The 27,790-nt window shown below is 43.0% G+C and overlaps 1 protein-coding gene across 1 annotated transcript in view; it reads left to right on the top strand.

The window, feature by feature from the left end:
* Window positions 1–4,645: 4,645 nt before the first annotated feature.
* Window positions 4,646–27,790, top strand: part of KHDRBS2 (KH RNA binding domain containing, signal transduction associated 2) — a 472,630-nt gene continuing 449,485 nt past the window's right edge. Inside the window, exon 1 of the mRNA XM_070733031.1 lies at window positions 4,646–4,736. Coding sequence (XP_070589132.1) covers window positions 4,646–4,736 — 91 coding nt within the window. The remainder of the gene's footprint in view (window positions 4,737–27,790) is intronic.

Below are 27,790 nucleotides of genomic sequence, written 5' to 3'. Positions count from 1 at the left end.
TGGTTCTAATTTTCAGGTCCTGTGAAATATTTCTTTCTGGTATTTTGAATAAATTTTCTGCTAGATTCCAGGACCACCTCTGGGCTCCATAGTTTAATCATAAATTCCCTGAATCAGTGAAAGCATACATATAGCAGTAATGTTTTGCAGCAGAATGGCATTAAACCATGAGCTTTTTTTAATTGCAAAAGAGATCATCATTAAAACCTTTATTTAAAATGATAGACTAAAAACAAACTTTAATTGAGTCCTTCTTTTCTGACTACTCAAAGCTGTCCTTTAATATAATTTTTCTCTTTTCATGACAGAAAATGTATGATTTGCCACCAATCCCAGGTGTTTCTAATCATCCCATGAGAATTTATTCAACAGCATAAAATATCCCACTATATGAAGAGCTGATCTGCAGTTTTCAATTTGTAATTCAATTTGTACTAAATTCTTAGCTTTTGCATCAGCCATAAGTCATGTTTCTATTCTGGTGGGTTTTTTTTCCCCATATACATATCTCTGGAGATTAATAATCTTATGATAAAAAAGCTGTCTGTGTAGGTGTGGCAATATTACATTTGTCCGATCCAAGAGATGATGCTTTAAATAAATAAAAAGCATACAAGTATAATGCAAGGAAATAAATAAAGCAATAAAGTATAAAATACACACAAAGAAATAAAACAAAGTATAAATAAAACATTGAATTTAATTAAAACCATGTTGGGTTTTAATCTACAGCCCAGATTAAAAGGTAACATTCCCCCCCAATGTCTTATATTGATTAGAAACAAACTGTCAAATAGACGATGAGAGCAAAATAGCTTGAAATAGATCTATACTAGTCCCCCTTCCTTTTCATTATCAGCAAAAATATTTGTGTGTGTGTGTGTACATGCATGCATACATACATACATACATACATACATACATACATACATACATACCATACATACCATATAGGCATTAATGTACCTTTTCCATATATGCACATTTTTGATATAAAATTATTGTGAATCTTTAGATTTGAATAGTATGTTTTTTCTGCTGGGCTTCTCCGCACGAGCCCTCAATTAAGTTCAATGGTAGGAATTCAGACACACACAGTTGTAAGTCAATAATACTGTTTTTTATCGAAAGTAAAAGAGGAGCCACACACACTTTTAGTCAGGCAAAATGCTCACCTTCAAAGTAACCATCTTAAGAGCTGTGAAGAACAATAAACAAACACAAAGCAGACAACAAGCAGCTGTGAAGACGTCACAGCCACTCCTTCAAGAATTCGCAAAGTCACAAACTTGACTATGATTTAGTTCAAAAGTCCTGGAAACAATTCAAATAGAGTCCTTGGAGAATCCTGATACCAAACACATGTCCTCCTTTACTGAAGGGATAAACTTCCACACTCAGAGGCCAAAACGCTGACTATTTAAAGGCAGACCCAGTTAAACTAATTACACCCATCCACAGGTGCTCTGCCTTATTTCCTGTAGTATTTACGCAGTTGCTCTTTTCTAGACATTGCCCTGCGCCTGCGTACATCAATGAATGTTTCTGCTTCCGAATCCAGTGATGATAATGATGATGAATCACTCAGGGGGCCACTACCTACCCTGTTTCCCTGATAGTAAGACACCCCCGATTGTAAGAGATATCGGGGGTTTCAGGGGGGTCGGCTAATATAAGCCGTACCCCGAAAGTAAGACATATGTCTTACTTTCGGGGAAACACGGGGGGTATTGCCGCCTCCCTCTCATCTAGCTGCGCGCCTCCTCCTGCCCACGTCCGCACTGTCCCCCTCTCCATACGTCGCCGTGCCGTCCCCTGCACTTGTCACTGCCGCCTCTGCAAATTTACTTGGGCATGTCCCTACTCCAAAGAAACCTCCCCCCCCCCGCCCGTCACAGAAGGTAAAATGCATATACACTAAAAAAAACCACATTTTACACAGTTTTTTTAGCTGTCAGTGCCCCTTTAACAATATAAGACATACCCCGAAAGTAAGACATAGTGGGGCTTTTGGGGATAAAAAGAAAGTAAGACACTGTCTTACTTTCGGGGAAACACGGTAATGGGCTGTCTGCCATTACCCCCTCTGAGGATCCCATTTCACTTCCATTATCTGCTTCACACACTTCGCTGTCAGAAGCAGTCAGCAATAAAACTGGCCTCTGACCCTGGGAGGATTCACCCACATCCACCCCCACAGCCCTTGAGGCAGGAGCTGGCCCAGAGCCAACCACAACAATGTTAATGCAATCAAACACTTCTGCTGCATCAATAAGCTATTAAAATGTCACTCAAAAGTTCAGTGGGACATTACACAGCTGATTGTCTAAGACTGAGCAAATCTTTTGTCCCAAACTCAGTTTTCTGATTATAAAAATAGGTGGAGTTGATATTTCTGATCATATCCAGAGGCTTAGAAAAAAAGATGGAAAAGAAAATGTAAACCAGTTACATGCTGAATAAGCTTTAAGGTGAAAATGAAAAAAAAAGAAAAGAAAATATCCCCAAAATAGCTAGAAATACTTTTTTAAAATTATATAGAAGAAAATGTATAGAACACAATACACACAAACCCACATAATCTGTATATAGTTTTAATTAAATTAACAGGTATTTCTCATTTAGTACTTTTTAAGCAAAAGCATATTTTTCTACTTTGTCCCTAGACATATATATTGGGGGAGTGAGACTTGAAAAGAAATCTGATATATTAAAGAAACATAGTTGGATTAAATATAGTATTTGTTGGCTGGAAAACCTGACAATATATAGTAGTACATCAGATGAATCATAAGAAAGTGACTATTGAACCTCCATGATCTTTCCTATCTCTCATCATTCCGATCCCCCATCTCCTCCCACTTATGACTATATGATTGTAACTTACTGCTTGTATCCTTAAGATTTTTATTAATATTGATTGTTTCCTGGTTGCTTATTTGACCCCTGTGACAATCATTAAGTGTTGTACCTCATGATTCTTGACAAATGTATATTTTCTTTTATGTACATTGAGAGCATATGCACCAAAGATAAATTCCTATCACACTGGGCCAATAAAGAATTCTCTTCTCTTCTATTTATTGAATGGGATTGGTGAAATAGAGATTTATGAAGACCTTTCTCTCTTTCATTACTTCCATTTTTGTTTGCACACACTGGCTTTTGTCTCATGCTGACTGACAAATTGTGTGCTTATTTAATGATGGGATCATGAATTTTTCACACAATCATGAAATAAAGACACCGATTTATGTTCCTTGTAAAATGTCAAAATCTGATCCAGTTTCTTTTATCTGGTTTGAAGACAAAATTTAGAGGAAATGGTTTAGGTTTCTAACTTCCATTAAGGGCAAAATGTTCAGACTGAGATAGATGACAGATAGATAGATGGATGGATGGATGGATGGATGGATGGATGGATGGATGGATGGACGGACAGATTTATTTATTTATTTATTTATTTATTTATTTATTTATTTATTTATTTATTTATTTATTTATTTATTTATTTATTTATTTATTTATTTATTATTAATTATTTAGATTTGTATGCTGCCCCTCTTCGCGGACTCGGGGTGGCTCGGGGCGGTGATCTCACTTGATCAAGAGCAGTGATGCTAAGACACTAACGTAGAAAAGAGGTATTCAACCCATTGATTTATTAAAGCAGTAACAAGGAACCCTTAGCCACTTTTGAGGGTGTTCCATTCTTTACAAGCAGTTGTCTCCCTTTTGTAGGCATAAAAAAAGAACGGATGAAAGAGGAAGAGCTGTTGTTCCGTGCCAAGTTACCAAATAAAATGAACAATAAAGGGTTCCAGAGATGAAGAATGTTTCTGTTAATCAAGCTACACCATACAGTCATGGTATGTGGATTTTTTCGCAACCAATCAAATCTGAAAACAAGCCAAACATTCAGAGACTTTTCTGAATTAATCTAGCCGAGGACCGAGTTATCCAGACGAATGATAGTCGCGTTAAAGGGGAATCTTTCAGGATATCAGCTCCAGCTTCGATCCGCAGTCCTCTCCGATGTTGGCTCGCCGTTTCCTCCGTCCTTCTCGCTACTTCAGCCCGTTGGACAGCGAGTGGATTGCCTTGTCCCGCCCCCTTCGCTCATCTGTCACAGATCTCGCCGCGCCCGCGGCTTTTCAGACGCCTGTCAGAAGACTGGGCGGGAGCAGAAACCAATCGCGCGGCCGTTTCATCTTGTCTCTCACCGCCTTCCCCCCGCGCCTTCCCCAATGAGAAGACGACGGGAGGCGGGAGGAAGACTTGGTCATCCCACCTCCCTTGTTAAGGCTTCTGGTACTGTATGAGACCGTAGCTCAGTGCGGGGTGGGAGTGGGGTGGGTGGGGGGAAGCGCACCCAGACGGGCGAACCAACACACGCGCTTTTCGAAGGAGCGAGCGAAGAGGGAGGCGGCGGCGGGGCGGCGGCGGAGGGCGCGCTGTCCAAGGTCCTGAAGCAGCAGCGCACCCGCGACCGCCGCTACGCACATGGGGAAGTGAGCCCGTCCCAAGTACAAGCACAGAAAGGCAAGAGACGAAATCGGAGCCAACAAAGCCTTTTAGTGAGCGAGTTCTTTTCCCCTAGACTACCTTGGGCGGGCAGCCGGTCCAAAGTGTAGGCGAACCAAGCATGGAGCAAGAAAAATATTTACCCGAGCTGATGGCTGAGAAGGATAGCTTAGACCCGTCCTTTGTTCATGCAATGCGCCTTTTGGCGGAAGGTAAGTCTTGGCTTTCCTCTCCTCTGAGTCTGGCGGGTTTTTGCTGGCGGATTGCTTGTTGCCATCCCCTCTGCCGAGGTTCCCTGTTGCCACCGTTGCTGCGTTCTGCGATTCGGTGGGGGCTATACCGAGATGGGTTAAGGGCATAGAAACAGGGCAGATCTATTCCCCCGTTAAGCACGAGAAAAGGAGAAGGCAGCTCTCGCTCGCTCGCTCTGGTATTCTTTCGGATCTCCGCGCAGGCAGAGAGGTTGCAGAGACAGAGGCGGCTGAAACGGAAGGACTGGTTGCCTTTTTAGAAATTGCAGGGCACCAGCAAGTGAGAAAGTGCAGGAGGGAAGAGAGACCCGGGGAGTTCCTGCCTTTTATGTGGCATCAGCCCACTGCTTTAGTTCTGACTCTAAGGTCACCAGAATAGAAACCTGAGCAGGGACGGATGTTGGATTTTTGGCAGCATTTTGTCAAGTACAAGGCTAAGCAGAGCTGCTGACAGATTTCCGGAGAAACACCGTACAATAAGCTGGGAATTTAGCGCCCACAGCAGAGCCCTTGAAACCCCCCCCCCCCATTCCTTTTGTAGATTAATCAGCAACAATTAGGCATTTTTGTGAAATGTAACTGTGCTGAAAACAAGAGGCACATCTTTCAAGGAATGTTGCCTTGCATTTTTATTTTGCAGGGGGGGCATGTGGGGGGGATGAACTTTCAGATATATCCTGCTCTGTCATGAATTAGAAGCTTTGCATTTCAGACAGTAATGTTGCACCTTATTAAAGAATGTTAGGGATGGCACCCATAATCATTATTTTGCTTTCCTTCTGGATTTATTTAAGTGCATTATATTACTAATGGATCTTTCCTCTTTACCAAAGAAACTACTATGGTCAGGGTCAGACCTGAGTTGACAGGTGAAGTTTCCACAGAATTGTATTTACACAAAGACAAAGGCAACAGCTATCATGATTTAAAAACAAAACAAAACTCATTGCCGTGGTCAATTTTATATAGGAAAAGAGAGGTTATTACTACATTTATAATTTTGCAAAACTTTTGTTTTACTTTACCACTGTTTGGATTTGTTAATTTTAACAATTATATTTAGGTTAACCCCATCCTTATGGAATGGAGATCCATTTCAGAAATATCTGATGAATTGTTTTACTGGATAGTAGCTAATTAAAATGATGTTTAATGTTATAATTTTATTTTGAAATTTGAGATATAGAAACAATAATATTTTTTAAATCTTTGAACTTTTTGCTTAAGCTTGAGTTCCTTACTACTAAATTTGCATAATCTACTTATCTTCTTTCCTCGTACATTAAGAATGATTATTTATTCAGTATCCTAATATTGTTATTAAATTTATTTGCCACTCATTGTTTGAGGCAACTATGAGTATTTATTATTGGAAATAAATTCAGGTAGTCACATATGATATTGGTCAGTTGGCCATCAGGTCAACTGATCAGATGTTCAAATGTAAACAACTACCGTACTCACTTTTTTTTTTTTTAAAGATCATATATTGACAAGCAAATACATTGCTTCAGTTGAATCTTTTTACAATTCCTTTATTTTAAAGATATAATTTGGCTGCCATTAAGCACATTATGTTAGCTCATAAATCTTCAGGTCTTCTTAAATTATATCAAAGTGTGCCTTTACCAAAGATTTTTCTTTTAAAGCCCTGCAATCAATAAAATCTGTTTGTTTCCCTCCAATACTTTGTAGATGTAATTTGAACCTTTCCCAGCAGGGGGAAGTATCTACTGAGACACAAGGTGAATCTCAAGAGAAGGGAAGGGAAGGAATGTAAGGGAATTAAAATACACAAGTAATTCAAAACTAGAAATAACGGGAAGGCCACGAAAATAAGTTTGCATGTGACTTTCCTCTTAAAGGTTAGAGTTTCACTCTGGATGAATTAGAAGCTTTAATAAATTAATGCCATACTATTTTTGCCCCCCTGAGTGTAGCTGTAGGTGAGCATATGTGGATATTAAAAAGATACTAAGGTGAGATGCCTATGAAATCCGGAGGGAATGCTAATGTGGGATTCACACCAGCTACCTGGCAACATCCTTCAAAACACCATGTCTCAAGATTCCTGGAGTTCTGTAGGTTTCTACAGAACAAATGACAATCGGTGCAAACTTTCATTAAAGTGAGCATACAAAGAGCTGTATGAAATAGAGATATTGCAATGAGAATTACTCTGGTTGCAGACTGTTCTTTGGAAACCAAGTTATTTGTTTTAAAGTACCATTAATTTACTGTCTGTCTGTCTGTCTGTCTGTCTGTCTGTCTGTCTGTCTGTCTGTCAAGCAATTGTATTAACCCTTAGGAATAACACTTCTCGCTACAATTGTTGCATTGATATTGATTATATGCTGTTATTGGTTGATAGACAGAAAAAGTGCAGCTTTAACTGAAGCTTTTTGCTGTGATCTGTTTGATTAAACTTTACAAGCAAGTCCTCATAGATTTCAAGGTTTAGCAAGATCGCTTCAGTTTAAAAATATTTTTCGTCTTCTTAATAAATAAAATAGAATTATTATTATTATTATTATTATTATTATTATTATTATTATTATTATTATTATTATTATTATTATTTTTGGTCAAGTGTGATTGGACAACCAAGAATTTTTTTATGGTGCATATGCTCTCAGTGTACATAAAAGAAAAGATAAGCTCATCAATAATCATGCGGTATCATAACAATGCTTGGAAGTGAAAGTTAGACTGGATTATACTGAATTCTTAAGAAAAGAAATCTTGGAATAAAGGAGAGAGAGAGAGAGAGAGATTTCAATCAAGAAGACCTTTTATAGTTCCCTAAGGCTTCCAAAATTTGGAAGATATACCTTATCTTTTATGACTTGCATGGAATTAAATGTTAGTAATTGGATTTGTATAAAAGCCTATAATAATGTATTTGGCTGTCACTAAGGCATTGCCAACATATATGTAAACAAAGTTCAGAGTATTTAAACAGCTAGCCTGTTACCTTAATTACCATTCCATTGCTGCCATAAAACCTGCAACATTCTTCCACATCCATTATAGTTTCATAAGTATTGAGAATTTCCTGTGTCAGACATATTGCAGGTATACACTGAAATAATGTCTAAGGTAAACTACTAAGTTTATAAATCTGTACATTTTCCTGGGCATAATTTCAACTGAACTCATTGGACAAGCTTCTGAATAATCACACATTTCATTGAGCAATCATAACAATAAAAGGTAGATACAAGAAATAATATGCCTATTCTTAATTCTGGGATTTGGACATTGTTGCGATTGACAAAGAGCAAGCTGTAGGGCATTGTTCATTCACTGGATAAGCCCTTTAATGTCCTGACAACAATAGCAGTCCCTCCCAAGCCTCTTATTAGAAACCTAGTAATGTCACTATTGTCCAATCACAGCTGAGCAGAAGTAATAAAATATCCAGAGGTTCTAAATTCCACTGTAAAAGAACTCCTCCAGCTGATTAAAGCTGCCTTGTGCAATTTTAAAGTGGCCCTTTTAAAGTTCATTGTTTAACACAATTAATGCACAACCTTTCCACCTGGCAGGTTAAGAGATTATTCAGCCAAGTAGCTTCCAATAGCAGTAACAAGTCTGAAGTATCTAGCAATATTTAAATGTCTTTCTTTATGTGCAATATTTTATTATTATAGCACTTAGGGCTACTAATCAAAGGGCAATTTTTTTTGTGTGCTTTAGAAACATACCTGGTATTGCAGGAAAGATGGGGGGAAAGGGGGAAGGAACTAATATTTATTAATTGGATTTGTATGCTGCCTCTCTCCAAGGACTGGGGCGGCTCACAACATATCAAAAAACATAATTAATGTAATCGGAAAAACCCTAAAGCTTCTAATATAATTAAAAACATCCATTACCATTCACTCTGTGAAGCACACTAAAACACTTGTTGGTCAAGGGAGAAGATCTAATGGCCCCAGGCCTGGCGGCATAGATAAGTCTTTAAACTTTTTTGGAAGGCAAGGAGGGTGGGGGCAGTGTGAATCTCTGGAGGCAGATGATTCCACAGGGCCAGGGCCCCCACAGAGAAGGCTCTTCCCCTAGGTCCCGCCAACCAACATTTTCTAGTTGATGGGACCCTGAGGAGGCCAACTCAGTGGGGCCTGACCAGATGCTGGGATTCGTGTGGCAGAAGGCGGTCTCGGAGGTAACCTGGTCCGAAGCCATGTAGGGCATTTTAACTCGTGACCAACACATATGAGAATGTGAATGGAAAATATGTTTGGGGATGTGTTTAGTTAATGCAGGACAGTTAATTGTATTTTAGTTAATTGTATTTTTATCCTGTGGGCTTTTTTGTTTGTTTGACAAGTCTCTCCAGGGAAGGAAGGTAAAACACAAAATTGTGGGAAAGGTATGGGAATCTTGGGGTTCCCTAGGACTACTGTTGGATTCTTATTTTCCCCCCTGAATTTAGAGGGTGGGGAAGACTGAATAGTAATGAAGAAAATATTTTCAAACCCATCTTCCCAACCAGTGAAGGGCTACCAAAATTTTTACTACCACACTGTGGCCGTGGCTTATGCAGGACACCCTACATTTTCTTTCAACATCTTTCAGTGAAAATTGGGTGCTCTGGGGTGGAGCTCCATTTTTGATACACCACTGCATTACACCCTCCCCCCCAAAAAAATCTGGGCAGTAGCCCACCCCTGCTCCCAACAAACTATCTACTCTTTGTCATGTGTTTTTCCCTGGAGGGATATCACACACATTCACAGAAACATGCATATAGGTAATTCTTGACTTACAATCATTTGTTTAGCGACTGATGCTACAACAGCACTGAAAAAAGTGATTTATGACCACTTTTTACACTTACAACAGTTGCAGCATACATGATCAAAAATCAAATGCTTGGCAATCCGCATATATATTTATGATGGTATCCATATCTGAGGATCATGCGATCACTTTTTCTTTCAACCTTCTGACCAGCAAAGTCAATGGAAAATCCAGATTCACTTAGCACCTGTTAAGTGTAACTTAACAACTGTAGTTGTCTGCTTAACCATCATGACAAGAAAGTTTGTTAAATGTGACAAAGCTGACTTAACTGTCTCACTTAGCAATGGAAATTTTGGGTTCATTTGTAGAATACCTATATATGAATATATATAAAGCTATATAGCTGACAAGTTACATTTTTAGTTTGGAAGTTCTTTTCAACAGGTAGGGCTACCTGTCTATCAATGAGTCATTAGGTGATAGTCTACTAAGTGAAAAAATGGAATATTTGGATCAAGGATGGAATACAAGAATGATCTCACTTTGATTACATTAATCCCAGATAATTTATTCATTCAGAGAACCGAACTTAACAAATGATGGATCCATTTACATTTACAAACTTGTCTGTATCGGTTTATTTTGCATTAATGTAATTATAGCCTAATCAAGGATTAAACTAATTTTAGCTTGCTTATTGTAATGGTCGTTAAGCAAATATCTTTTCATGTGTTTTAAATGTTCAGAGGGAAAGACTACTGGTAAAGATTAAGGCATATGCAAAGTGTGAAATAATATGATCTGTATAGTCAGGCTTATAAATAAAAGTCTTGAAAGAGGATTAGCTAAGTGCAAATGAAAGATTCCAGTGATGACTGGAATCATCAGTATATTATTGCCAATTTAGGGAACAAATATATCCCTAATATAGGATATATTTGTCCCCCAATTTAGTTGGAGAGTTATAGTTGGAGATATATTTGGAAAGTTCAGGACATTTAAGTTACTCAATTTAACATCTCTATTTCACACTGATTCTGGGTTACTTACAAATAAAAATTAAAAAAAGAAAGCCATGTATATAAAAGAAAAGGGCATACAACCAATTGTGAAAATCAACCCCAATCACAACTAAGAGGACTATAAGCATACAATACCCCCCACCCCAATAAAATAAAATCTGGAAAGGAACTTCACCACCACCCTAATATAAAGAACCAAGTTTAAAAACCACGTTTTTTAAAAAAATTCAAAAAAAAAATTAACAGTATGGATCTCTCTGGGGATATCATTAGCATCAATTCTCTGCCCCGTCTCTCAAGGTCTTCCTTACATATCATTATCCATCACCAAAGAGGCATACTTGAGGGGCCCTACAAGATGGCATTGCTTAATTTATGGGACCTGAAGTGTGCCTCTCTCACTGACCTCATCCATGGGTGGAAACACACAGTGATAGGCAGCCCTTCAGAACAGACATGAAGTGAATAAATTACAAAATAGGTACCATGGACAATTTGTCTTTTCACATAGCATCTACCACAGTGGATCAACTGTCATAAAATAACTATTCTCCAATAGTTGCTATAAACCAACAGCCCGGAGGTTTTTTCTTGGTTCGTATTGCACTTCCCGATGTCACCCAAAACAAATTATTTGCTCTGATCTCACTGGTTATAAAGAATTCAGATTGTCCTGCATCATTATTGAGTAAGTATATTATTGCAAACGCAGGATGTCAGAAAAACAGTATGAGTCAATGCTTCTGTTGGGGAAAAAAGCAGTTGTCCTCATTGCATAGTGAGGCACAACTTTTGCATAGCAAAATCATGCAAAGTAGATAAACAGGTTGGAATTCTTTCGCAGCACTACTGTAGACTAGAGTTGAATAACCAAGCAATTCTAAAAGGCTATTTACTGAGTATTTTGATTTTAGATATGTGTGTGTGTGTGTGTGTGTGTGAAGGTCGGCATATTTGGGTTTCTTCCCATGTAAATTTCAGAGATTCATGGTTTCAGAAAATCTATATGTATGTATGTATGTATGTATTTTGTTTTCATAGATTTTCAGGGATATATGTATCTAGATTGTTGTGAGTTATGAATATTCAAAGCAGCACGAAGCCAATAACTTCAGCCTGATGATGGCAAATGTGATTATGCCGAAAGGTCAGGTCTTTTCCTGTGTAAGATTGATAGAATTTTGGCGACGATTTGCAGAGGTCCCACTCGTCATCTTCAGGTTGGTGCTTTCAGCTTTCGGTGAACAAAGTGTGATCTGAGCTGCCGTCCCTCTATAAATACTGGTGGGGGTATGTAGAGTGCTGGCTCAGCTGCTGCAAGCGGGTTGGTTGGCTGTGTTGTAACATCCTGAATAGTTGGTGGGGTAACACCTTGAGTAGTTGATACAGTTGAGGTATGCAGATTAGTTGATGTTTGCCGATTAGGGAAGTTACAAAACAGCTGACCAGCCTGCAGGAATCAACTGCAACAAATATTCAGGGTGTCATCCCACTCTGGGGCCATCAGGAAGTGGCGTTTGCTGGTTCTCCAAACTACTCAAAATTTCTGCTACCGATCCTCTGAACTACTCAAAATTTCCATTACCGATTCTCCAGAACCTGCTGGATTTCACGCCTGACCCATGAAGATCAATCATATTATAGCAGTCCTAGCCAGAAGTAGATTGTTTGTTTTTTTGTTTGTTGTTTGTTTGTTTGTTTATTGGACTTTTATGCTGCCTCTCTCCGAGGACTCGGAGCGGCTCACAAAATATAATAAAACATTTCGGGTCCAATTAATTAAATCTAAAATCTAAAATCTAAAAGCCATAAAAAACCAGTCGTTCCCATTCAGTCAGATTTATCTCAGCCCATTCATTGGCCATGGGGCAAGAATCTAGTGCCCCCAAGCCTGGCAGCATAAATGAGTCTTAAGAGTGCATTATTAATGCACTCTTATGGCATGAGTAATGGCTGCCAGCATTTCCAATGCTAGCAACAGTCATAAGTAGCACACTGAATGACAGTTCAGCAAGGGTTCTCCTAGCCACAGCTTCTGCCTGCTGCTCCAGCAGAATTTGAGAGTCCAGGAAGATCTCCAAGATGTTCAATCAGCTATTTCTTCATGAGCAAATTCCACAGAGAATCGAAGCTGGTATTGTACTGGACTCAACTTCTGAAGAAACAATTCCATCCTGCTAGCATTAGCAACTTCTATCTGTTTCTCTTCAACCAATCTCTAGACACAGTTTATCTTTTTTATTAATCTTACATTTTAATGAGATCTTGTAATTTTGGGGGAAATTTATTGTGAGCTGCAAGAATTGCAAAGGATAGCAGCATGTGAATTAATATGAACATATATATTCAATATCCACTAAACAATCTTCCTATGAATATGATTTCTTTCCACAGAAGAGTACCTATGGATCTGAATTTCTGAATCAAAAGTCCTCTCTTTTAAACTAAGTTTCAAGCTAAGATACAGTTATTTCCGTTCTTCCAACAATTAATTTAGTCCCGCCATCTGTACTGGAAATGGAAACCAGTTCCTACTTTGCTGATTTTCATGCTGGCTTTCACCTGGCACTCTCCAAAATATTAAATCGCTAGGGTTTCGCTGGAAATGAAACAGACCATCTGTGGGCTGCAGAACATATTATCAAAGTGGCAGCAAAGCTAAGAATATGATCCAAGTTGTAACATTTACTAATGAAGATGTTTATCTTCAGACTTTGCCTCAGATGCTGGCAGCTTCCCTGAAGTCTGTGCCATACACAGTTATAGTGTTTGCAACTTCTTTTTTAAAAAGCTGGAATAATAATCTCCAAAAAATTGTGATATTTTTGTCAGTACTATTTCTCTATGATTAGGCTACTCTTGGGTCATCATCATAAATATTTCTGTTGCTTATCACATAATACTAATTTACCTAATGTTGTATAAATATATAGAAAACCAATAAAAGATGATAGTTTTAGTGTAGATTTGAAATGAATGGAACCATCTGCCTCTCCTTTCTCTTCGTAGCTAACATGCTTTTCTGTATTGTTAGCTTCCATAGCAATATACCTGATTCTTTCTGAATTATATTCCCAGGTCTTTGTGTAATTGTCCATCTTTCAGGCCACTCCATAGGAAGGATAGCCATGTGTGCATGAGGAGTCCATGATGTTCTCTGAGCTTAGACAGTTTTTAGTAGTCATTTCATTACCAAACTAGGTAACATAATCAGTCTTAGTAAGGAATGGCATTTACTCTCACTGCAAACTGAGGCAGTGCAAATGGAAGATTGACAAGCAAGCCACTAGACTATAAACTGAGAGCAAATCCTGTTCTTTACTAACTCTGACAATGTTATCTAACTTGGGTAATAAAACATGTGCAACAAAAATCCAAGCTCAAAGAATATCAAGAACTCTTCATATACAGATAAACACATATATGATGCGGCCTGCAGACCAAAAGATGGACAATTACTAAAAGTGTGGGAATATAATTCAGAAAGAATGAGATGCATTGCTATGGAAGTTATTAATACAGAAATGCATCAGCTGGTAAGAGAAAGGAGAGGCAGATGGTTCCATAACAAAAGAATGAAGCAATGGGAAAACTATTATCAATATCAGGGATCACAGACAGGGCCCCTAGACCAGGGGTCTCCAACCTTGGAAATTTTACCACTTGTGGACTTCAACTCCCAGAATTCTGGAAGTTGAAGGCCACATGTTGTAAAGTTGCCAAGGTTGGAGACCATGGTGTGGGCAACAAGTACCTTCTAGCTAGCCATTCTCTGCTGCATCTGTCAATTATTTTTTAAACTGCTTTTAATTGCAAGCCAACATTGTTATTATTTTCCTTAATTGATCTAGTTCCCATGAGAAATTTTGAAACATTTAAAAATGGGCCTGTGCTTTGTTTGGAAGGGACAAAGTGAATCTTACATCATCTTATAGCTCACAACTAATTTGGATCCTAGAATAGCACAGATTTACAGCTGTTAATCTTTTCATAATTTACTCAATAGCCGATCGAAGATAGACTAGAAGTAAGAATGACTTAGTGTCATGAATAAATTTAGACAACCCAAATAAACAAGGAAACTGGAGACAAGGCCTCATTCAAAATCTGGGACAGAATGCTACAGTTTTAACAAACCAGTAAAACAGACATTCAACTGCGAAAATATTTACGTGCAGAAATGCGGTGCCTCATATTATACAGTGAGAACAACTAGTTCAGCATTATTTGGATATGTTCCAGCATTTCCACCCACATACATCCTCAACCTATTCCAAAGCCTAGTTGAGCAGCCTACTAAGCACTCTGGCTTAGCTTCATAAATTCCACTACTGCTCTGCAAAATCATCTTATGCCTAGGCACAGATGTTGAAATGAAACTAGGTAATGATGCACTTCATGGTCGATTGGATCCTACCTAGGTATGTGTTTGAATTTAGCTGTTCCAGACAAGTGGGTTAAAATGTACTTCTTGCGCATATAAAAGGGAAGAATTCATTTAAGCCATATTTTGATGACATTTTAAGTTATGGGAGCTGTTTCTTAATATACTGTATATCTTGAAAAATAACTGCTTGGGATAAAAGAATACTTAGCAATGCATCAACAATTTTATTTATGTGCTAAGTGTGATTTACTTGAGGATAATTATGATTTCAGATGGTAACAGACATTGTCCTTCAGTTCCTTGTTCTGTTCTTATATGACTGTGCTCAGTTACTGCAATTGACTCTCAATTTCATCTAGGAATGGAGAATCCAGTAAAATCCATGGGGCTTTCCAGGGGATTCAGTGTGGTTATCCTACTTGAATAAATTTTACTTGAAAATGTTTCACATTGTCCACATTGAACGGGGTTCAGAGAATAGTCGCTAATACCATCATGCCCCTCAGAGAGGGGCGGCATATAAATCTAATAAATAAATAATAAATACATTTTGGTATTCCATGTTTTCCTAAATCAATCCTGAATGTTTTTATCCATATATTTTGGGAATGTAGTAAAGCCCAAAAATTTTGGAAGCAAATACAAACGGAAGAGAATAAAGTTACGAATAGTGACTGGAAACTAACCAAGGAAGCAGCATTATTGATAAAAAATAGTGAGGTAAAAGAATATGAAGAAATTAAAATTGCAGCAATAGAAAGTGCCCAAGCAACTATAGTGCTTGGGTGGAAAGATGCTAACAAATAGACAATAAAAAATTGGTGCAGGTACATGGTGGATCACATTCACTACGAAATTATGGAAATTAGATTACATAATTATAATGAAGAGAAATTGGCAGCAACAATGAGGCGGTGGCAAAAGGTTAAAAATCATATATTAATATTAGTAAGTGATGCAAATGTAAAAAATAAAATTAAATCACTCTATAAAGAATGAGCAATGTAACCCGGAGCTGAGGTAAATGAAAGATATAGAATTGAATCTTCCCTGGTGGAGGTACATATTATTTTGTTTGGTGATGGTACACACATTTATGTTTTTGAATTTATGTTTTTTCTTTTTGTAAAAACTTTAAAAAATCTATATATATATATATATATATATATATATATATGTATATGTATATGTATATGTATATGTATATGTATATGTATATGTATATGTATATGTATATGTATATGTATATGTATATGTATATGTATATGTATATGTATATGTATATGTATATGTATATGTATATGTATATGTATATGTATATGTATATGTATATGCATGTAGATTGTTCTGAGTTCGGGTTTTGCCCCATGTAATAATTTGAGTGTCTATGCGACGTTTCGGTGAAATCACATTCACCATCATCAGGCTGAAGTTTCAAGCTTCGTGCTGTTGTAAATATTTACAACAGCACGAAGCTTGAAACTTCAGCCTGATGATGGTGAATGTGATTTCACCGAAACGTCGCATAGACACTCAAATTATTACACGGGGCAAAACCTGAACTCAGAACAATCTACATACATATACCCGTGAAAATCTCCAAAAACACACACACACACACACACACACACACACACATATATATAAATTCCTGAATGTTTTTGGGAGGGACAGCTTTAAGTTCAAGCTGAAATACTTTGGTCACCTAATTAGAAGAGAGCATTCATTGGGAAAGACCCTGAAGTTGAGAAAGACATAAAGTAATAAGAGAAGGTGAGGGCAGAGGATGAGATGGTTAGACAGTTTCATTGATGCAATGAACATGAGTTTGGGCAGATCCAGGAAGTCAGTGGAGGACAGGGGCTTCTGGCATGCTATGGTCCATGGGGCTATGAAGAGTCAGACTCAACAACAATTCAACAACAACAATTCTATCCTTATGTTATGTGCCTATAATTTTGTTTGGAATATATTTAGAGTCCAAGGAACATATTTATACTCCAAGAACCAAGCTTTCTGTCTCCAACCATGTATTTAGAGAATGATTGTGACAAGGATATAGATATATGAGCTACTTGGCCAATATCAGTCATCATTCGAACTCTTCTCAAATTAGTTGTTTCAGTCCAATGTTACTACAATGTTAATACAAAGCACTGGAAGAGAGGAAAACAGAACCCCTTTATCCCTTGGAGATCCAGTCACTGACACAGAAATTTAATTTCCTTGTGCTTTTTTTTTCTTCCAATACCTTCTTAATCTGGATCTTCTCAAGTTATCCACTAAAAACAAACAAACAACCTGCTTTGAAATATCTGGAAGAGCTTCCTGAGTTTTATGGGGGCCATGACAAAGTGCTATCTACAGCTTTAGATACCTCAATGGAGCATTTAGCATGGCAGTCAGCAACAAGGATCAGCAGCCTGTTATTGCGTTGCTATTATGCTTTGCAACAAAATCATGTTCTGGAGTCCTGTAACAAAGTCTTCCAGACCTGGATATGGAGGTGGCAGCTGTGGGCTCGGAAGTCATGTGCCAGAGTGCCAGTTCCATAGAAGGCAAAATACGAAATTTAAAATATGGCTTTTTGGGGAAAAAAAACAGGAGCCAAGATGTCATTTTCTCAGACATACATAATAAGAGTGTTGCTACTTTCCTAAACTGAGCGCATGGTACTCTTTTCAGATGCAGTATGTGTTTCAATAGAGGAGTCTAAAGAAGCACTGAAGGAATAAATTTAACCATGAGGCATAAGGGTTCTGACAGGCACTGCAAAGGTAAATTTAATAATGGGTGATGTATCTTCATTCCGATCAATATTATTCAGATGGCTCTATATTACAAGTCTCATGTTTCCCCAAGTGACCTCCTTCTGAGCAGAAAGCAGTATTGTTAGCTTTATAATGTCTGAGCTGCTGTTGCTTTTATTGTAAATGTGTAGTAGCAGCAGCCTATCACAGTCCCAACTTGTTCATTTAGTGAGTCTGAGATCTGATATCTGTCTAGAAGGAAGAGATAAATAAAAGTCTTTTGTATAATAAAATTATTAAAGATTCAATTGAAAAGATAAAAAAACAAACACAAGCTAAAAATATGAGTATAATAGAAAAAAGGAAAAGCGTAGAAAAGGAGAAAAATGAAAGTAAAAGAAAAAAGAAAGAAAGAAAGAAAAACAATTTTCCCCCTTCATCACAAGTATAAGCAATTATCTTTTGCAGAAGAGACGGAGTAACGACACGGACACCAGAGCTGGATTTAAACTTGGGTCATTTTTATTAAAATAAATTTGCATAATTTATTAATTAAATTAGCATGAATTAGCATAAATTTGCATAAATCAACATATTCAACTATGACCCGGAAACAGTGGACCTGCAGGGTCAAACAAACACTTCCGGGGCGGAAATGACGTAAAAGGTCAACATTCCTGGGCAACTAAGGGCGTAGTCGATGCTGGTCCAGGTGAGCGACCTCTCCCTCACCTGAGACCCTGCCATGCACTCGCATGAGGGGGGTCCCGCCGGCTCACCCCTACCCTGGGACTTCAATAGCGGGACCCAAAGACAGGTTCCCCCCAAGTGCGCAGGTAGCACCCACCATGGGCTTGGAGAGAACCTGTCAATCATCCCCAAAGATGCCCAAGGGAGAACGCGCAGTTGCTGAACCACCACCCAGATTTCCGCCCCTAACCTGCCTACCCAAATGACCAGAGGTAAGCCAATTAACCTATTAAATGCAAGCACCCCCTAACCGCACGTCCATCTCCCCAGTGTGGAATGGGCGAAAAAACAGCCCGGCCTAATGGGCGAGGCTGCAAAAAATTCCCATTCGGCCCCCGAAGGCGACCCACCAGGCACACTGCAAAATAGGGAAGGGCGGGTGGGTGTCTGCTCCAGTGCTGGGTCCGGGCAAAAAGGCTTGCCTCGAGGCCTGCCGCCCTTAAATAGGGCCAGCAAGCCCCGCCCGGTCCCCACGTCATGCCCGGCCACGTGGGCCAGGCTTTCCCGGCCGAAATCTCGTCTCGCGAGATTTCGGCCGAAAACAAGATGGCGGCCGCCATGGAAGGGTCCGGGTCTGCCCGGCCCTTCTGCAAAACCGCCGTGGGCCGGTAAGTCGAGCCGGCGATATTGCAGAAGAGACGGAGTAATGACACGGACACCAGAGCTGGATTTAAACTTGGGTCATTTTTATTAAAATAAATTTGCATAATTTATTAATTAAATTAGCATGAATTAGCATAAATTTGCATAAATCAACATATTCAACTATGACCCAGAAACAGTGGACCTGCAGGGTCAAACAAACACTTCCGGGGCGGAAATGACGTAAAAGGTCAACATTCCTGGGCAACTAAGGGCGTAGTCGATGCTGGTCCAGGTGAGGGACCTCTCCCTCACCTGAGACCCTGCCATGCACTCGCATGAGGGGGGTCCCGCCGGCTCACCCCTACCCTGGGACTTCAATAGCGGGACCCAAAGACAGGTTCCCCCCAAGTGCGCAGGTAGCACCCACCATGGGCTTGGAGAGAACCTGTCAATCATCCCCAAAGATGCCCAAGGGAGAACGCGCAGTTGCTGAACCACCACCCAGATTTCCGCCCCTAACCTGCCACGGAGCGGGGGTCAGATCTCTATCTTGGCCCCCCGACTCCCCCCTCTATCTGCGCCAGCTCACGCAGAGACCGCTGCAGGTCCTGTAAGAAAATGGCGTTCCCCTGTTCTGACAGGCGAACGCCATCGGCCCGGTAAAGCCACGGCCGATCTATGGTGATGAGGGGATGGGCCACTACAACCCCACCTAATTCCTTGACTGTTTTTCCCAAGGCCTTATTCACCCTACGCCTGACCCGGTGTATGGCCCTAAGGGAAATGGCGTCCCTCCAAACAATCCTTGGGAGGATCTCTGACCACACCACTTGCGTGGTGGGCCATACCGTGCGAAGCCACCGCAGGTCTTCGCGCGCCTGGACGATCAAAGGTAGACCGCCAAGCAGGCACAGGTCATTGCCACCGAGGTGCAAGACCAGCCATCTGGGTGCGGCTATGGGTTGCCGACCACCCAGTCCCATCTGGGCGCGACCCTGGGTAGCCGCCCGCCCAGCAGCACCGGGTACAGCCCTAAGATGCTGAGTACCCAGCAACGTCGGTAGGAGCCCCTCCCACCGCATACCTCTCCGGCCCATCCAAACAACATTGACCCACCGTCCCAATGACAACTGGGTCCCAATGGCGCTTCTGGCTGCTGAGCGGCCGGCCCAGAAGACCATGCTGTGGCCACACAGCAGCGCCGTCGGTTTCTGCCTGGACTGGGAACCTGGAAGAGGACACACACAGAGAGTTTACCTAGCCTAAACCCTGCCCAGAATCCTCAGCGGGCCTAACATAACCCAAATATGCCGCTGACCGCCAGCGGCCGATCTCCTGAATCCGTTGGGCCGGGAAACCAGAAAGTGCCGCGCTAGTGGCGGCGCCGATACGGAACGAATGCGTTCCGTAGCCGGCGGGATCCATGCCTACCTGAGACATTGCCTTTGACACTAACGCCCAGAATTGATACCGGGTCAGGGGGGTGCCATCCTGGTATTGAAAAAGGTACCCACGCCCTGACCCCCGCAAACCACAAAATTGCTGCAAAGCAGCCACCGGGCACACAGACTGATCGGTGGCAGCACTAAGCTCAATTCTAACCCCTCTGTGTAACTGATCTGTCTTGGACTGTCTCACCAAAAGGGAGACACCCCTCTGCCTAAAGGTCAGATCAGTAAGCTGGAAAACACGGAGCGACAAGTCAGACTGCGAGGAGGCCATTGCCTCGCTGACCCTGAGGGCCCCAAAAAACATAACGCAAGTCGCTGCCCTAAAAAGACGGGCCTCGTACAGAGAGGCACACAGACTGTCAAATGCCTGATTAATCAAAGACAGCTGCTGAACCGTCAGGGCCTGACGAGTGTCAGAAGGGAACCCCTGTCGCTCCCTCACCCAGCCTTCCAGCATCCTCCGGATGCGAAAATCACCCGAAAAATCACTAAACCCCCCCGCCTTGGACAGAAAGGCGAGGCCGGCTAACCTAGACCTGATAGTCCTAACTGAAAGGCCACGCCCCTTCAGCAGGACACAAAATTCAGCTAGGTGCTCAACCGGGGCAGGCCAGCTATGGGGGTAACCCTTACCCTGCCTGAAATCCCCAAACCCCTTACCTGCACGCTGGTAAGCTCGCAGGGTGCCAGGTGCTACGGAAAAGGCGATCGCCCTGGAGGCCTCGTCTCTCCAGCTCTCGGGAGCCCGCCCAGGCTCCACAGGTGGGTTGGAAACACCTCTGGCGACTCTCGGGCCCACGGGGCCAGGGTCCAAAACCTGGACAACTGACCACGGGACAAGGCGTCAGCCACCCCGTTATCTAGCCCCGGGACGTGCCTAGCCAAAAACAAGGCGTTTAGAGACAAGGACCTGTGCACAAAATGGCGGACAAGCCGCATTACCCTGTCACTCTTAGAGGACAGGGCGTTCACAACATGGACAACCGCTAGATTGTCACACCAAAAATGCACAGTCTTGTCCCTAAACTGCTCTCCCCAGAGCTCTAAGGCCACTATCAAGGGGAAAAGCTCCAAAAAGGTCAAGTCCTTAACCAATGAACAGGCACTCCATTCCGGAGGCCATGCCGACCAGCACCACTGGTCACCTAACACTACCCCAAAACCGCAAGTCCCTGCGGCGTCGGAGCAAAGCTGCAGCTCCGCTTCCAAAAGAAGCTCGTGCCGCCAGAAAGACAACCCATTAAAATGTTCCAAAAACTCCCGCCACACGCAGAGGTCAGCCCTGACCCCAGCGCATAAGCGGGTACGATGGTGGGGCAAACGTAGCCCCTTCGTCGCATCATACAAACGGCGAGAAAAAGCCCTGCCTGGCACCACTACCCGACAGGCAAAATTAAGGATCCAGGCCAATTCCTGGAGCTGCCGAAGAGTAACCTTCCTGCAGCCCAAGACCGCCTCGAGCTTGCTCCTAATTTTAATCAACTTATCCAGGGGCAATCTGGAAGATTGCTCCTCTGAATCCAATTCAATACCGAGGAAGGTAATCCTGGTGGCAGGGTCTTCGGTCTTCTCAGGGGCTAGAGGCACCCCCAGTTGAGCACAAAGGGCTTCGAAGTCCCGCATCAAAGCAAAGCATTGCTCCGAGTGCGCCGGCCCGGCCATCAAGAAATCATCAAGGTAGTGAACGACCGAACCCAGGCCACTACGCCTCCTGAGCACCCACTCCAGGAAGGTACTAAAGCTCTCAAAAAGGGAGCAGGAAACAGAGCAGCCCATTGGCAATGCCCTGTCCACATAAAACCCACCTTCAAAATGGAAGCCCAGGAGCTCGAAGTCGCCTGGGTGAATGGGGAGGAGCCGGAATGCCGACTTAATGTCGCATTTACCCATAAAGGCTCCTACCCCACACTCCCTAACCATGGCCACAGCCGCATCAAAAGATGCGTACCGGACTGAACAAAGTTCGTCAGGAATGAAGTCATTCACTGACTCCCCTTTTGGAAAAGACAAATGGTGAATCAACCGAAATTCACCGCTCGCCTTTTTGGGGACCACCCCCAGGGGGGACACTCTAAGATTCGAAAAGGGCGGCTCCGGGAAAGGCCCAAGGACCCTGCCCTCAGCAACCTCCTTTCGAATCTTAGCCCGAACAATGTCCTCATGTCCGACAACCGACCTGAGGTTGTCCGACATGAAAGCCTTCCTAACGCCCACGTAAGGGATCCTAAATCCCTCGGAGAAACCCCTCAAGAGCAACTCGGCTCTCGGGCGAGGGTGGTAGTCAACCAACCAACCCTCAAGCACAGAAACATCAATTGGGCTGGGCCCCTTTTCCCCCAGCTGGTGGGGGAGGTTTCCCTGGCCCCCCGCCCTTCTTATCCACCCCTTTCTTGGGGCGGGGACAGACTGAAGCCGCATGGGACCCCCCACAATTCCCGCAGGCATGCTTGTACTTACAAAAGGGACGAAAACACACCCCTTTTGCAGCAAACTCATGACAAGCGGGCGAGGCCCCCTTGCCAGCCACACCAGGAGTAGCCTTGGCCGGCGAAGCCGCGCCAGGCTCCTCCTCCATGAAGTGCCCACTATCCGTACGCTCACACCCTTCCTTTCCAGACATATGCATGGCCCGGAACCAAAGGTCCGGAACCACCATATCCCAAGGCAAATTAGGCTCTACCGCCATCCTCATACGAAAGCCTTTATCATAATGGCGCCATATGGTGCCCTTATACTCGAAGTGGGCCCTGGCAATCAAATCGATATACTTAAACATGGCAGAGGCCATAGCCGGCTGCCTCTGAATCACCACAGACCCATAAGTAAGAAAAGCATACAGCCAGGAGCTGAAGCATTTCGTTACTTTGGTTTTCTTTGTTTTCTCCCCCGGGACAATCTCTTTCTCCTGCTTAGGAACCTCTCGGTTCAAAAGCGAAAAAAGATCCACATATTCACCCCGCCATATAGCCTCCTTCACCGAAGGGTGAAGGTGGCATCCGAGAGGGGTGGACGGCAACCCGCACGGGATGGCACCTGCTTTAATGCAAGCGAACGGGTCCCATACTGTGTTGGCCGCAACACCGAAAACTCCTGCCCCATGGGGGTAGGGCAAGACAGGGAGCGGGGGCATAATAGCAGGGGCTGGAGGGACCCACCCCCCTACCCCGGGCACCGCAGGTACCCCCGTAGGACCTGGCCCGGGCAGCGGAGCAGGGCCAGCCGCCAGCGGCCCCGAAGGAGGAACCGGCTGCGCCCAGACCTGCCCGCAGGTGCCCGTGGAAGACCCCGGAAAACTGGACCCACTCCCAACCCCCGACGGGGGGAAAACCGAGGTGGGTGAAGAAAGAAAGGACAGCGGTGTCGTGTGTGGTGCAGCCTCACCTGCCCCGTACGGGGTTGATGACATCCACGGGGGGCCCATCGTTGCGGGGCCCGGGAAAGCCGCCATCGCCCCAGCCGGGGCCGGTCGTCCAGCAGGAGCCATCTGCCCAGCCTGGGCCGCAACCGGATCTCTTCCCAACGCCGCAGGAACCTGCTCGAGGGACCCTCCGGGGCCCGAACCACTTCTCCACTGCTCGAGCTCGTCGAGCCTCTCCAAAACCCTGGCCCAAGACATGGCAGGAGAAGGATCAGGTTGAGGGGCAGGAGGCAACGAAACCACCCCCCCTTGCACGGGAACCGCCCCCGTAGGCCCCTCCCTACTGGCCCGAGCCCGGGCAGAAGGCCTAAGGGCCCTCCTGGGTCGCGCAGCCGGCGGAGCCATAGGGGCAGTGGCAGGCCTCTTCTTTGGTGCCATACCTAAATCCCAATTAATGCAAAGGGAGAAGCCCTTCCAAACCCCCAGACCCCCTTTCAAAGGCCCAGAAGAAAGCTCCCCCCACGTGCAGGCCGATTAAGGCCTTAAAGCTGGCCCCCAAGAAACACCATGAGACCGGGTACCCCCCCAGAGGCCAAGCAGCCCCACCCCAAGCCCAGGCGGGGCCCAACCGCGCCCTCCTCCCAGCCGGGAGCGAGGTTACCAGTCCCCCTCGGGCCCGAGGGGGATCTCCTCGAAGAGATATTAGCTCCAGTCGAGTCCTCCGACGCTGCTGAGCACCTCCGACAGCTTTTCGCCCACGCTGCCAGCCACAAAATGGCGGCCGCGCACGAGGCCACCCAAAATGGCGACCGGAGCAGCTCTCAGCCGAGTGTCTGCTCCAGTGCTGGGTCCGGGCGAAAAGGCTTGCCTCGAGGCCTGCCGCCCTTAAATAGGGCCAGCAAGCCCCGCCCGGTCCCCACGTCATGCCCGGCCACGTGGGCCAGGCTTTCCCGGCCGAAATCTCGTCTCGCGAGATTTCGGCCGAAAACAAGATGGCGGCCGCCATGGAAGGGTCCGGGTCTGCCCGGCCCTTCTGCAAAACCGCCGTGGGCCGGTAAGTCGAGCCGGCGATATTCTTAAAATACAGTATATCAAATTCTCATCGTACCTCATTTCATAAGTATAAACAGCATGGTAAACACCATGAGCTGTGGTAGCACAGTTGTTAGAATGTAGTATTAAAGGTTAATTCTGCTGACTGCCAACAGTTCAGCAGTTCAATTCTCACTGGTTCCATCCTTTCAAGGTCAGTAAAATGAGGACCTAGATTGTTGGAGGCAATATACTGACTCTGTAAACTGCTTAGAGAGAGCTGTAAAAGCACTGTGAAGAGGTATAGAAGTCTAAGTGGTATTGCTATTCATTCCTCGTCAACAAGGGTTACCAAAAATCATGTATCAACTTTAATAAAAACCAACTTTATATTCCTTCTCTGCACTTTTAACAAGATTGGCTTTTATTCCTTTCAAAAAATGTCCTGGAACATGATTTTATTTTAATTTTTTACTTTGCTGTTCTCAGAATGTCCTTCAAACTCTAACACATTTTAAAAATATAAATCCAAAGCAAAGAAGCTCTACCAGATATGATTGATATTGATTTGAATGTAGATTTTTTAAAAATGATAAGCTATAAGAGTGATATGAAAAAAGATGATATACTTGCCATCCACATTCAAATCAGTTTTAGTCTTGTCTGGTACAGCTTGTTCCATTTCTGTAACATCATTTACACATCATTTATCTATAGTGATAAACCTTCTTAAAATTAACTTTTGAGTCTTTTGTTCCACAAAATGAATGAATGAATGAATGAATGAATGAATCAATGGATGAATCAATGGATGGATGGATGGATGGATGATTAAACAAATAAAAAAACAAATAAACAAACAAATAAACAAACAAACAAATAAAAATAAATAAATAAAGGAATGAATGAATGAAAAAATAAATAAGTGAACAAACAATAAAAAATAAATACAAAAAATAAACCATAATGAAGAACTTGTAATTATAAGAATTAGTAATAATTATAAGAACTTGTAATAATGAAGAAGTTGTAATTTTTTACTGATTTCTTGCTTTAGGATTCAATGTGTCCCTTTACCCCTCATAAATTTGTATTTGTATAACTTTCACTGCATTTGCGTTTGATTTTCATTTAGAACTTTCTGATGATCAGCTCCATTCCATACTACTGAACTTTTTTTTTCTTTTCTTACAACTGCTTCTACTATTCCACCACTCTTCTTTCCTTCTGGTGACCGTTTTAATTTTTTTCTGTCCCATCCTTCAATTTTCCTTCTTTATGGGTAATCACTGCAATGTGTTCATGATATTTCTCCGAGGAGGAACCAACAAAGGAGGAGGGGAAATAAAGAGAAGGATGAGCAGAATAAGAGGAGAAAGAAACAGCTGAGCATTGCTGCTAATTTTTAATTACTTCCCATAGCCGGGTATATATCTTTCCCATGCTTCAGCTAGCCTCTACCGCCTCAGCAAATCCAGGGCCATAGGGGAGAGTGAAAGCTGATATTTCTTTGTTTCATCTAATTAGGCATCTCTCTCCCCCCGCCCTCATACTGCAGGATGTTCATTCTTTGGTTAATAGTAAAACTAGTTAAGAAAGCAATCTACAGCAGGCTGTTTGGACATGTGTCCCCCTGAAACAAGTGACGTGTATCCCAAGAATTAGATGACTGGGAAATGATCATACAGGTAGTCCTCAACGTATGTCCCCAATTGCACCTAGGTACACCAATTCTCCGCAAACTGCACTGGCTCCCTATTGGTCTCCAGGCTCAATGCAAGGCTTTGGTTATTACTTTTAAGGCCCTACATAGCTCAGTTATTTCTGAGGTTGCCTTCTACTTCATAGTTCCCAGCAACCAATAAAATCTCACAGAGACGGTTTCCTCCAGGTCCCATCTGCTAAACAGTGTCGGCTGGTGTGTCCGTGGGGAAGGGCCTTCTCTGTGGCTGCCATGGCTCTCTGGAACCAACTACCCCCTGAGATCTGGACTGCCCCCACTCTATTGATCTTCCAGAAAGTATTGAAGACCTGGCTTTTCCAGCAGGCTTCGGGCCTTTGATTTTGCAATTTTATGAGGTCCAGCCTTGAATGATAGAGCTCTGAACTTCTGGGTTCGTTTGGAACCTGGAAGTTCGGCTTCTGGAACCTGGAAGTTCGGCTTCTGGCAGCGCGCCAGGAGAGCGCGCTGCCTCCTAGTCGGAGGAGGTCCTAGATCGCTCTATTTAAGGGCGATCCGGATAGGACCTCCTCCTTGCTTCCCTCTGAGCCAGAAGCGAACACCCACCCACCCTCCGCTATCAACAGTGTGTCCTAAGGAGGTCGCCTCGGGGCCGAATAGGAATTTTTTGCGGCCTCCCCTTTAGAGGCAGCCATTTTTTCACCTATTCCACACTGATGGTGCTGACTGGATTGGTTAGGGGGTGCGGCGCACTTAGATATTAATAGGCCTCCCTTTAGTCACTGGGGTTTGGCAGGTTAGGGGCAGAAATGGGCAATTAGAAGCGACTGCACATGCTCCTTTGGGCATCCTTAAAGGGTGATGGACCGCCTCTCTCCAGGAACTAGAGGTTGGAGCAACGTCGGGGATTGGAGAGAGGATGTCCATGGGAATCACTGGATCCAATTTCCCATGGGGATTGGAGGGTGAACTCCTCCCACACGACAAAGGGGCATGGCTTGGATCCAGGTGAAGGTGGTACCTTCACCTGGTTCAGCAAGGAGTTTTTGCCCAATGTTGCCAAGGAATTTTCTGGTAGGAATTTCCGCCCTGTTAGTTTGGCCTCTGCAGGTCCTTAGTTCATTTTGAATTTAAATATTTAAATTTATGTATTCAAATTTATTTAAATTTATGTTAATTTAATAAATGACCCTCATTTAATCCACAATATGTCTCAGCGTCTTTACTCCGCCTCCGGGAGGCAATAGGTA

Source organism: Erythrolamprus reginae, chromosome 1 (genome assembly GCF_031021105.1).
Source record: "Erythrolamprus reginae isolate rEryReg1 chromosome 1, rEryReg1.hap1, whole genome shotgun sequence".
In the NCBI taxonomy this organism is placed as follows: domain Eukaryota; kingdom Metazoa; phylum Chordata; class Lepidosauria; order Squamata; family Dipsadidae; genus Erythrolamprus; species Erythrolamprus reginae.
Note: the sequence above shows the minus strand (reverse complement) of the source record. Positions and strands in the feature narration are given on the sequence as shown.